Consider the following 12,363-nt stretch of genomic DNA (forward strand, 5'->3'; position numbering starts at 1 on the left):
TTTATTCGCAGAAAAAGGGTAAAGATTACATGTGTTAGTGTAAAAATAAAATATGTTTCACCTTTTTCAACTGTTTTAAACAGTATGCAAATATTATAGAGGGTATTAATTAACATTACATACAACATAAATTAATCCGACAAATGGTAACTTAACATCAGTAAAAAAGATTCAGTAATATAAAAACAGTTAGATTGAGATTAGAATTAGAAGACACTATACGTAGTTTATAGTGGAAGCAGTTATGAAGTTGACCCAATTTTTTTTATTAGGTAAGCTTATGAGCTCCACCACATATGTTCCCTGAGCAATTCCAAGCAACTCTAGCCTGGGAGGCAACAAGAAGCGCGCGTCCAGTCGTCATAGAAAATGTCTCGTCGCAGGCATCCGACAAGACATTTTCTATGACGGCTGATCGTCATCTAACGCATGAGTTCCATGAAGCGTGTAAAACTTGCCGCATGTAATAGGTATATATTTGCCGCAATCGGATAAGCTTCGGTAGCTCAGTTGGTCAGCGAGCCAGAGACCAAGAGCCGCAAGTCCGTCTTTAAAATAATAATTGGCAGTCATAATTATTTTACCTACCTACTGAAGCTATAGAGGATGTTGTCAGTGTTCTGAATACATTACACGCTGCTCCGTATAAAAATGTCAGAATTCGCGATCTCTTATCAGCGAGGATTACAAACAATATTCAGCTGTCCCATTCAGGAAACATAAACCAAAAACACAGCGAAGGTTCCTCTTATCGATGTTTAGTACAATGTACATTTTTCGGCGGTACATCCTGTACCGGGAAGTATATCTGTTTACCCTATGACAGGTCGGAGGAATATAAATACGCGCTCGCGGTATTTCAGCGCACACTTTCTTGCGACTCCTGCGAGCCTGGTACTACGCTGAATTTATTTTAATTCGCTAAAATGGATAAAGTAATTTTACTTTTGTTTGTAATTTCGGTGTGTAAAGCGTTGCCTCTAGAGGATGACGACGTAGTTATAGAAGCAGCGAATAGCATAGATGGTGCTAATGATGATGATGTAAAGATCAATTTGTCACATCTAGGACCTCAACTATACGGTTCTCCTAAGAGTGAAAGCGGTAAGTGGTTAATAATTGTTTAGGGTTCACTTTTCATTGTACCTGTAGGTCCCTGTATGAGCTAAATTTAACTTAATGGTTATTTTGGTTTTACAAAATGTCTCCCGCTGATGGCACACATCCTCCCCTTTATGTACTGATAGCAGTGACACAATACGATACTTTATAAACAAGTTTACTTTACGAGTGTTCATGCTGTGCGTAATTAAACTAAACATACCTTAAGTTACTTAATTAAGGCATTAAACTCCGCTTGAGTAGACTTGACGGTTAAACGCGCGTCTCAAATTTTAGGAGCCGTGCTGGATAAGCTAGCGGCCTTTAGGTATTTTGTTTCCTTATCTCCGCGGTTAGAGTAACCCCCGGTTACTCTCTCAGACTGACTATTTACCTGGCTAAAATAATGATTTAAGCGTAGAAGATGCGAAGATGATGCCTTAAGACATCTTATGGTCTATTCAGGGGTTTAGCATAGCTAACTAATTTCAGGGATCCAAGTTTTGCATACTTGTTGCTCTTTAGTCTAACAATGATTGATTTCACCGGCATTATATCCACCATTTGTATGTTTTCTCATTTTCTCTGCAATAAAGTTTATACAAATCAGTAAAAATACGACGCTTAGATACTTCAACGCCTCAAAGGCTTCGAGCGATGATAGAATTCATGAATGACTTTTTCAAAATTTTGTCTTAAAACCCAATGTTACAGGTGACGCAGTAGCGAAATGGAACGAGTCTTCACCCATGAACCCTGAGGAAATGGGGGAGTACGCAGAGGGTGATATACTCATCCCAAAGCTGGGCAGGAACGGGATGAGAGACGAGACCTCACGGTGGCCTAACGGCATCATACCTTACGTCATCGAAGGACGATACAGTGAGTATATTAGGAACAGTAGTAGAGTAGTAGTATAGTCTTGAATCCTGGTAACTAATTTAGGCGGTCGTCACACTGCTCCGCATCTCGCAGCGTCGTCCGTTGATGCGTTTTTTAACTTTGTATGTAGAATCTTGATTTTGTATAGAAAAATCGCATGGTACGACACACTGGCTCCGCGTCGACGCGCGGAGCAGCGAGACGCACGACGACTCGCGCGCTCGGACGGAGACGCGGTGCGTGCCGCAGGGTATGTCACACCGAGCCCCGCAGTGCCGTACGGATTTTAGTGCAACGGCTCGATTCGGGAAATGAATTAGAGAGTCACTAGATATGAAATAGTAAAGATATGTGATGTTCTACTGCAAAAGGTACCTTATGGCGGATGGCGCCGCGATTCGAGAAATTAATTAGATATTCACTAAATATGAAATAGTGAAGACATGTGACGTTCCACGAAAAAGGTACCTTATGGCGGCTACCGCTTACGTCGCATACGCCGCAATAATATTGGAGCGGCGTTAATAATAGCGTAAGCGCCAACCGCCATAAGGTACCTTTACCCGGGGAACGTCACATATCTTTACTATATCTCATCTAGTTATTCTCTAATTCATTTTCCGAATCGCGCCGCAAGAAGGACGTAGGCGCAATGGATATCGACGTCGATAAGTTTTAAAATTTTTCTTCGTGTTGCCTTAAATATTGGTAATTTCTAGCAAAAGACCCATAGGTCTGGTTTGTAAATAGGGATGAACCCAGTGTCCTCTGCGTTTTATGACTCGATTGTACAAAAACAAAACTGAAAGTAAGTATCACCGCAGCGTTCTGAAAATAATAAGTTCCGTTTCTATTTTATCGACAACTAGGAACTGTTTTCACCTTAACGTTCGAATGTGAAATGAACGCGAGACGGAAGCAACGCGGGACGTCACGCATCGCAGCTCCGGACGGAGATGCGGAGAAAACTCGGACGTTGGTGCGTTGTCTCCGCATGCGAGTCCGTTGCTCCGCATCTCGCAACGAGACGCGGGGGCAGTGTGACAACCGCCTAACTATAGTAACTTCTCATCAAAATGAGAGGTCCCGATGCTTTCCTAGGAAACTTGCGGGAATTCCGGGATTCCCAAAGGTAGACATATTTATCCTCCAGCTGGGAAGGAACGGGATAAGAAAGGAGGCCTCGCGTTACCCTACCCTACCGGCATCATATATGTGACGTCCCACGGGTAAAGGTACCTTATGGCGGTTGGCGCTTACGCTATTATTAACGTCGCTCCAATAATATTATTGTGGCGCTATGTGACGTAAGCGCCAGCCGCCATAAGGTACCTTTTGCCGTGGAACGTCACATATTCTATGTCCTTTAAGTCTTGTTGCAATAGTTATGTTTCTACTGTCTACTATGTTCCCCTGCTAATTTTATACAAATTCTTGAAGAAAGTGGAAGGTCCAATGGGTTTGCTTCATAATATGTTATATCGAAGACTGGTACATTGTTAGAAAAACAAAAACGGTTCGTTCTTTTTTCCGAAGGAATGTAGAAAACGTTGACACCAACTTCCGTCTTTAACTTTTGGCAGTCTGAAACAGAGATTAGTCTGTGCGGAAAGAGAAGAGTTGTGAAATATATGGGCTCCCTTATATTCCGCGACTCTTCTCTCTCCGCACAGACACTACTAACGAAAATAAGAAACACAAATTAGCCATTAATATACACGGTTAATGTAACAGATCAAGAACAACGCGACACCATCATGAAAGCGATAGCTGACTACCACCGCTTGACGTGCCTCCGCTTCGTCCCGTACAACGGCCAGAAAGACTACATCACCATACAGAGCGGCAATACCGGGTGCTGGTCCAGCGTTGGACGGATCGGTAAGATTTATACATACATATAACATATCATCATCATCATCTCAGCCATAAGACGTCCACTGCTGAACATAGGCCTCCCCCTTGGATCTCCATACGTGCCGGTTGGAAGCGACCCGCATCCAGCGTCTTCCGGCGACCTTAACAGGGTCGTCTGTCCATCTTGTGGGTGGACGTCCTACGCTGCGTTTGCTAGTCCGTGGTCTCCACTCGACACAACATATAATCACGCCTTTTTCCCGGAGGGGTAGACAGAGATCACAGATTTCCACTTGCTATACGCTCCTGATATACCTCTTTCGCTTCCTTCACTTTCATAACATTCCTCATACACGCTCGCCGGTTTAGGTTAGATTTATGTACTTACTGGTAAAATTTGATTCTATTTGTGTTTGATCGCTCCTTCACTGTTGAGGATCGTGACTCTTGATTTTGTCAGCCAGTTCTCGCCGTCAAATTAAAATTAAACCCGAATATAATTCCATGTAAATACTTTAAAACAATTTAAATTGTCAACACAGTAAATCATGACTTTTCTTCTTCTGTCTTCCAGGTGGACGTCAAGAAGTGAACCTGCAGAACCCAGGCTGCGTGTCCAAGAAGGGCACGGTGTTGCACGAACTTTTACACGCTGTGGGATTTATGCACGAGCAGAGCCGACCAGAGCGTGATGACTATGTGGATGTGCGCTATCAGAACATCAAGTCAGGTAAGCCTCCTGCAGGCGTATTATGGATGGCTTTATCCACATAATTTAATAATTGTCACGTTTTAACGCCACGGGATAGAAAGTGACGGACACCGTTTTATCACGCTCTCACGTAGACAAGAACGACCGTACTGGAATACTTCATCAGCAGGTGGACCTGTAGAACCTTAGGTGCCCAAAGGCACAAGTGCACGAATAGCTGCATGCTGCAGAACATCAAGTTAATATAGACTAGGACAATAGTCTCCATCCTACGACACGCGAGCCTGCCTGTTAAACATTTTAGTGACCACCACTGGTCTTTAAAGTACATCACCATCAACATCATCAAATATAGATAGGCAATTCTTATTGTAAACCAAAATATGTAAGCACCTTGACTAGACACCGACTGCAATTCATCGATAAAACTGAATATTTTCTTGACTTGATCTGAGAAGGTAGTACTAAAAAAGGTATAAAAGTCTTAAGTATAAAGGTTTCGCACCGATAAGAAAAAAGGGTATGTCTGCCTGCAGAACATAAGAACTTCCAAAGGGCTTCGTTACGCCTCCTCCTCCCTCCTTCTCAGATGATAAAAATCCAAACGCATGTCTACTTAATCCGTTTCAGGCTCGGAGAATAACTTCAAGAAGTCGGAGGCCAAGCACACGAACGACTTCGGCGTGAGTTACGACTACAACAGCGTCATGCATTACTCCGAGTACGCCTTCTCCAGCAACGGACGGAAAACTATCGAGCCCAAGGTACAGTCGCCATCAGAGCTGCTAAGGCGCTCACAAATATCTGAACACACCTCTATTGCCAGCGCGGAGTACGTGCTCAGATAGCTTGCCATTCGTCATTAGCTTGGTCAGACTCTAATAAAGGGGCCCACTGATGAATGACCAGTTCGCCGGATCATATCAGCCTGTCAGTTTGACAAATCCGAACAACTGATCGACTATACTGCCTGATGTGGCCCCCTAATGGTAACATTCCATTTCTAACCGCAGCTGCACTACCGGTACTGAACGCGTCGCTGTCATTGTCAATTTCCATAGTAAAATTGACAGTAGCGCAGCTGTCGTTGGAAATGGAATGTTACTTACCCTAACACTATGGCTAGAAGGTGGGCTAGAAGGCAACGACACGTTCCTGCTGTCTGTGTATAATCTTGTTAGTTAAACAGTTTACCGATTAAGCAATCTACAATTATGTATTATTGCATTGTTTGCACATTTGAATCGCCTCAATGGATTATCTACAGTCGTAAATAAGAAACCATGAACCAAGATAAAAAAATTAACCATACTTTTTTAGGGTTCCGTACCCAAAGGGATTTTTCCCTTTACTAAGACTCCACTGTCCGTCTGTTCGTCTGTCTGTCTGTCCGTCCGTCTGTCTGTCACCAGGCTGTACGTATCTCATAAACCGTGCATGATAGCTATAGACAGTTGAATTTTCACAGATGATGTAAATATTCTGTTGCCGCTATAACATCAAATACTAAAAACAGACTCTTCTTCTTCCTCGCGTTAGGTATCCCGGCATTTTGCCATGGCTCATGGGAGCCTGGGGTCCCCTTGACAACTTGTCCCATAATTTGACGTAAGCGCTAGTTTTGCACCCTACGTGCGCGAGTCCGACTCGCACTTGTCCTGTTTTTTAGGGTTCCGTACCCAAAGGGTGAAACGGGACCCTATTACTAAGACTTCGCTGTCCGTCCGTCCGTCCGTCCGTCTGTCACCAGGCTGTATCTCACGAACCGTGATAGCTAGACAGTTGAAATTTTCACAGATGATGTATTTCTGTTGCCGCTATAACAACAAATACTAAAAACAGAATAAAATAAAGATTTAAGTGGGGCTCCCATACAGCAAACGTGATTTTTGACCAAAGTTAAGCAAGGTCGGGCGTGGTCAGTATTGGATGGATGACCGTTTTCTTTTTGCATTTTTATCCGTTTTTTTTTTGCTTTATGGTACGGAACCCTTCGTGCGCGAGTCCGACTCCCACTTGTCCTGTTTTTTTAAAGTTCACCTAAGGTATGTGTATTCAGGTTGGCGGAGTGACCCTGGGTCAAAGAGAAGGCTTGAGTCGCGGCGACGTGAAGAAGGTTAACTCCATGTACAACTGCCAGAAAGAGTGAGTTATACTTACTTACTTACTCGTACTCCTCTGGCGCAGCGACCCAAAGTGTGTCTTCGCCTCCAACACGACTGCTCGCCACTGATCCCGGTCCTGTGCCGTTTCTCGCCAGAGCGGCTACCGCGAAAACAGAAATTCGCAAATTGCGGGGATCTTTCTTTTTTACTCCAACGAAGGCGCAATTAGAGTGACAGAGAAAAATTCCCGCAATTTGCGAACTTCGATTTTCGCGGTTATAGCCCAGTTCTCAATCAGGAGCTCGCGGAGATCAGCGTCCACCACATCCGCCCATCGATACCTAGGTCGACCGACCGGGCGGCGTATCGGTTTTCCCTACCAAAAACCCATCACTAACCGAAATTCGTCGACCTTATTTAGCTGCCAAATTTTACTAAATTGAAAATCAATGTGAACTAATAGCTTTCCTTGATTGGCAGTTATTTTTTAATCTAATTTAAGTTTCTAATGTGATTTCAGGGAGCCCCAGAGTGGCTGGCTCGGAGCGGTGTGGCAAGGATTCTTCGGGTAGATAAGCTATTATTTCAATTATTCGGTGCTTGCATTAATATGACAAACTATGTATATAATAACTATTGACAAACACATACTGATGGGCCGTCGGAAAGTTTTCAAACTTGCGTTTCCACATTGATTTTTTTTGGAAACATGCATACCTACCTAGTTTTGTATGGAGATAATTTCACAGCTTCGTTTAGTTAATTTCCTATGATTTTTTACTGAAATCAACGATAATATTTTTAACTACATACTTATTTTGAAACTTTCTGAAAATTGCTTAGCTACAACAACAAATATCAACTTATGCCAATTAGCCCAATTATTTGTCTGAAATCGTATTAGCAATACCTACATAGGTAGGTACTTTACGATACGTTTGACCACTAAAAAAATCTAAGTAAGTGAAATACGCATGTTCGTGATATAATTTGATACAGATGATCTGTTTACTAATTTACAAACACGAATTATGTACCTATTTGCGAAACCATTTTTATCATTAGGTATACTTATAAGTTAATTATGAACAAAATTAAGTTCAGCTCTTGATATTGTTTACATCGATTTGTTCATCGTGACATACGGCTCCATTCGACAAGTTTTTATGACAGTTCGCAACATGGTGGTCATAACAGTTTTGTATTTAAACATCATCATACCTAAATTATAGTGATCTTAAAAAAATAATGTCACCAAATAATAACAAATAACATCATTTTTTTTTTATATTTGCCGTCCATTAAGTTTGTCTTCTTTTGCAAGCACTATTGGAATCCCCTCGATTTATAAGTTTTAACTTCAATGGCTGGGTATACATACCTGGTTTTAGAGTTAAAAACAATATTTTGTGTCCAAAGATCTGTTATTTTAAGTGTGTGCTAGTCCTTATATTTTGTACTTGTCTTATTTATATGAATAAAAATAATTAAAAGCTGTTTACCGTCTTTATTTTACCCACAAACCTACGCTACGTGATATATAAGAATAAAATGTTTCCTTTACCCCACCTGAACTAAGTTTATTTTCCAAGTAGGCATGATATATTATAATGATCATCATCATAATGATACAATGCTACTAACGTAATTAATTTGCCCTTGGGATAGGACAGTTTAAAACGTAATATTACGAACGTCAAATAAGGTAAACGTACTGGTGCTCGACGTGGTCCCAGTACATGTCATCTTGAAACTTAAGTCATTGTCAATAGAGGTGACAGCAAGGTGTCATCTATTGGGCATTAGCATGTCGAGCACTAGTACGTTTACCTTAATCCTACACCGGCTCTCGCCCTACTCGTATCTACTCGTATCTGGCCCGAGATTTAAATTTCCCAAATAAAAAAAACCTTTGTTTCTTTTGGAAACTTTTCGCACCTTACACATGTAAGTAATTTTAAATGAGTATCAAAAACCAGTGAACAGGATAACAAAAATAGTTTAATCCTATAAAACTTGCTTCTCTACATTTAATTAACTACTATAAACAAAATAAAACAAACCGTTTGATTATTCGAAGGTCGCGCGTTGGTTGGTTGGTAGGTTGGTTGGTTGGTGGTTGGTTGGTCTAGGATTTCTCAGACATCTTGATTTCCATCTCCATGAGGCATTTGATGAATTGGTACGATCTCTCACACTTGCAGGTTTCCTCTGAAAAATTTGATAGATATTTTTGACGTTAGTGAGTGTGTAGGTACAAAATCCTGCCTTAGGGGTCACAAACTGAGTAACGACCAGGGTGGCTAGCCAAGATGACAATCGTACTTGACAAACTCCAAACGAAAAGTAAATTTTTACTTTCTTACGTGCTCAAATACCTTGGACGCTCGACGTAATGTTGCACGCCCTTAGATTAGAGCAGCTTCAGCGCGCTCAAGGATGAACGATCCGTCAGCTAACTAGCAGCACCATCAGGAACTTACGTCGGTCAGCACAAGTGACAGGCTGACAGCCCCACACTCCCCTGATACCCATGAGAGCAGCTTCAGTACGCTCAGGGTCGAACTGTCCGCCAGTCAACAAACAGCACAATAGGAACTTACGTCGGTCAGCACAAGTGACAGCCACCTCCTTGACGTTGCTCAGCGCCCACACTCCCGTGATACCCATGAGAGCAGCTTCAGTACGCTCAGGGTCGAACTGTCCGCCAGTCAACAAACAGCACCATTAGGAACTTATGTCGGTCAGCACAAGTGACAGCCACCTCCTTGACGTTGCTCAGCACCCGCACTCCTCTAATCCCCATTAGAGCTGCTTCAGCGCGCTCAGGGTCGAACTGCCCTTAAGCCAACTAGCAGCACCTTTAGGAACTTACGTCGGTCAGCACAAGTGACAGCCACCTCCTTGACGTTGCTCAGCGCTCTCACTCCTCTGATACCCATGAGAGCAGCCTCAGCGCGCTCAGGATCAAACTGCCCGTCAGCTGATGCCACGTCCACCATCTCTAGCACGCAACGCACGTAACACTACAAAAATATGTGAAATAAATCGACAATACCTAATAAATATGAAACACGTGATAAAAATATGTCGTTAGGTATATTTAATAGAGGTGAATATTTATTTTATTTTAGAGTGCGGGGTGACACATTCGCCAATCTGGTTTAGGGCCACCCCATACTATAGCGTCTCCTGAGCGTCGGCGTCTAGTCAACTGTATGGCTGCTGCCCAACGCAACGTTGCGCGTTGGCGCGGCTGCGCAGCGACGCCATTTTCCATAGCGCTGACTAGACGCCGACGCTCAAACGACGCTAGTGTGGCACTAGGCCATGTTGTTGACAAGACAAAGTATTGATGTTCGGCTAATGATAGAGATGAAGAGAAAGAGACACCTAACGAATAACTTCAAAATATTTTCAAGAAAAAAAATAATAAATACCTTCGGTGTCCTATCGGTTTCATCAGGAAAACTGCCGCTTTCATTTAGAGCCAGTAAATATGCTGAAAAACAAAACAAAAACATTAAATACAACGTTTTTCTACAACCAATTTTGATAAAGTGAATATTTTCGCAAATAATCGCTCCGACAGGAAAAAACATCGCCGCCCTTCTAGAGTTAGATCAAGAAAAGTCTGCAGCAATTTTGATAGCCCACTCAGTGCAAGTGTTATTTTAAACGTCGAACTTTTATGAAATTATGACGTATAAATAACACTTGCACCGCGTGGGCTATCAGAATTGCTGCAGACTTTTCTTGGTCTGACTCTAACGTTTAACCATTAGTCCCAAAAATGTTATATTCTACCATCTTACACATGTCAATCCTGAAGGTCTCATTGCAATCGCTCAGCGCTCCCATGATGTTCATATCGCTCATATCATCTTGCCCCACGTCAGATTCTGCCTTCGCCTTTACATCTATGCTCTCTGCCTTGTCCACACACTGTACGAGAGACAGAGACAGCAACAACACTACGGTTGTCGCGAATATCTGTGACTTGGACATTGTGACTTCTCGGCGAAGCCTGCTGGTTCGAGTGCTGTGGGTTTTTATGTATACATCGGAACGCAGGGTTTGTAAACATTTCAAGAGACCTAGCTACAGAATAAATAACAGTATACTACCTACCGTACAGAAAGAAACTTCCTACAAAATCTAAGTTTGACAGCGGAGTCTAATCATGCTGTCCCTTTCTAATATATGGCACTTTCGGCTATATTTAGGGTTGTCAAAATTCAAGCCATTATCTTATCTGTGGTCATTATGCACGCAAAGGGACGTCCAGTGGTGTCAACCCTAAAAATTGCTCGGAACAATGCTGAAGTCGAACGGAGCCGAGTTTGTCCGAAGGGAAGAGTTTCGCACCCCTGACCTAGCCAAGATATGACAACGTTATGGAATTTGCAATGACAACATGTGGCAATGTCATTATTCATGTCAAATTTTGATGTCATATTCTGTTCAAATCGGTGCAAAGTTAATATTAGAGCGAAGTCTAAGATCGTTGACCTAAACTTAATATGTCCTAAAGCTATAAAGCTTTAGAACATATTAGGTTGCCAATCTCTGTCAATTAGAAGCGCAGAGTGCACTCATGCTATTTATTGCTCTTAACTACACTCCTGAACCAATATGTACTTAAATGGATGAAAAAACAACTACCATTTTTTTAAGCTCCTAGAGTCCTTGCGGAAAGAGAAGAGTCGTGAAATGTAATGTGTACCTATAGTATAAACAACATTATTTGCGGTATTTGACACATTATGACTGACGTATATAGAGATGTAACTAACGCAAACCGATTGTCACAGCAAGCGATTACGATTGGATGGCACGTAGACTGAGGTATAAATGAATTTTTATTTGAGATTTAAATAAAGCTAGAATTATATGGTTTTCCCGCAAGCTAAATGCATTTAATACACCGACCGAGTAGGTCGCACCCACTGTCAAAATTGAAACTAACTGGGGATCTATTTTAAAGTTTATTTATGTTATTTCTGTGTCTGTTAAGTGACGATAAATATATCCATATTTACAGTTAATTATCCACCTTTTCCTTATTTTTATTAAAAGAAAAATGAAAAATTCATATCGATTTATTTAGACGACTACCGATTCATGACGGTGGTGTCCGGACAACCCTAAAAAAAAAAAGAAGTAGAACGTAAACGTTCGCAGTGCAGTTGTTTTCCTTTGTGATTTCGATGTGCAAGACATTTTACGTAGTATTGCTGTTGTGAGTGACAGACGTCAAATACCGCAAATAATGTTGTTTACACTATAATGGGCTCCATTACATTCCACGACTCTTCTCTTTTCGCACAGACTCTACCTACTCGCCCTAATTTCAGGTTACGTCGTAGGCCATGCGCATGATTGGCGTGACAGTATCTCGCGGCGAGATAGACTACCCGTCTTTTTCTAACTATGTTAACAAAATATGCACGGGTAGTCTATCTCGCCGCGATAAGCGCTGGTGGCCTAGCGGTAAGAGCGTGCGACTTGCAATCCGGAGGCCGCGCGTTCAAACCCCGGCTCGTACCAATGAGTTTTTCGGAACTTATGTACGAAATATCATTTGATATTTACTAGTCGCTTTTCGGTGAAGGAAAACATCGTGAGGAAACCGGACTAATCCCAATAAGGCCTAGTTTCCCCTCTGGGTTGGAAGGTCAGATGGCAGTCGCTTTCGTAAAAACT

General features: G+C 42.1%; 2 protein-coding genes across 2 annotated transcripts; one reads left to right on the top strand and one right to left on the bottom strand.

The window, feature by feature from the left end:
• Positions 1-273: 273 nt before the first annotated feature.
• LOC134674786 (zinc metalloproteinase nas-4-like) lies at positions 274-8,515 on the top strand. Its single transcript, XM_063532918.1, has 6 exons — positions 274-1,983; positions 3,718-3,864; positions 4,415-4,570; positions 5,183-5,316; positions 6,612-6,697; positions 7,178-8,515. The coding sequence occupies exons 1-6, from the start codon at positions 1,851-1,853 to the stop codon at positions 7,227-7,229; spliced, it is 708 nt and encodes a 235-aa protein (XP_063388988.1). The 5' UTR covers positions 274-1,850; the 3' UTR covers positions 7,230-8,515.
• A 123-nt stretch (positions 8,516-8,638) lies between these two features.
• Positions 8,639-10,700, bottom strand: LOC134674787 (uncharacterized). The gene is made up of 4 exons (XM_063532919.1): positions 10,473-10,700; positions 10,098-10,159; positions 9,533-9,683; positions 8,639-8,868 (listed from the first exon to the last, which is right to left on the bottom strand). Exons 1-4 carry the CDS (start codon positions 10,663-10,665, stop codon positions 8,786-8,788), a joined length of 489 nt encoding a protein of 162 aa, XP_063388989.1. The 5' UTR covers positions 10,666-10,700; the 3' UTR covers positions 8,639-8,785.
• Positions 10,701-12,363: the final 1,663 nt, after the last annotated feature.

This window comes from Cydia fagiglandana, chromosome 20 (assembly GCF_963556715.1).
Source record: "Cydia fagiglandana chromosome 20, ilCydFagi1.1, whole genome shotgun sequence".
In the NCBI taxonomy this organism is placed as follows: Eukaryota; Metazoa; Arthropoda; class Insecta; order Lepidoptera; family Tortricidae; genus Cydia; species Cydia fagiglandana.

Bases quoted from the DNA above. Each gene is read 5' to 3' on its own strand.
- LOC134674786 (XM_063532918.1), top strand. From the start codon at position 1,851: ATGAACCCTGAGGAAATGGGGGAGTACGCAGAGGGTGATATACTCATC. The intron at 4,571-5,182 runs GTAAGCCTCCTG...AATCCGTTTCAG, and splicing joins CTATCAGAACATCAAGTCAG to GCTCGGAGAATAACTTCAAG. The intron at 6,698-7,177 runs GTGAGTTATACT...ATGTGATTTCAG, and splicing joins ATGTACAACTGCCAGAAAGA to GGAGCCCCAGAGTGGCTGGC.
- LOC134674787 (XM_063532919.1), bottom strand. From the start codon at position 10,665: ATGTCCAAGTCACAGATATTCGCGACAACCGTAGTGTTGTTGCTGTCT. The intron at 9,684-10,097 runs GTATTTATTATT...ATATTTTTGTAG, and splicing joins AAACCGATAGGACACCGAAG to TGTTACGTGCGTTGCGTGCT. The intron at 8,869-9,532 runs GTAAGTTCCTAA...CAAATTTTTCAG, and splicing joins TGTCACTTGTGCTGACCGAC to AGGAAACCTGCAAGTGTGAG.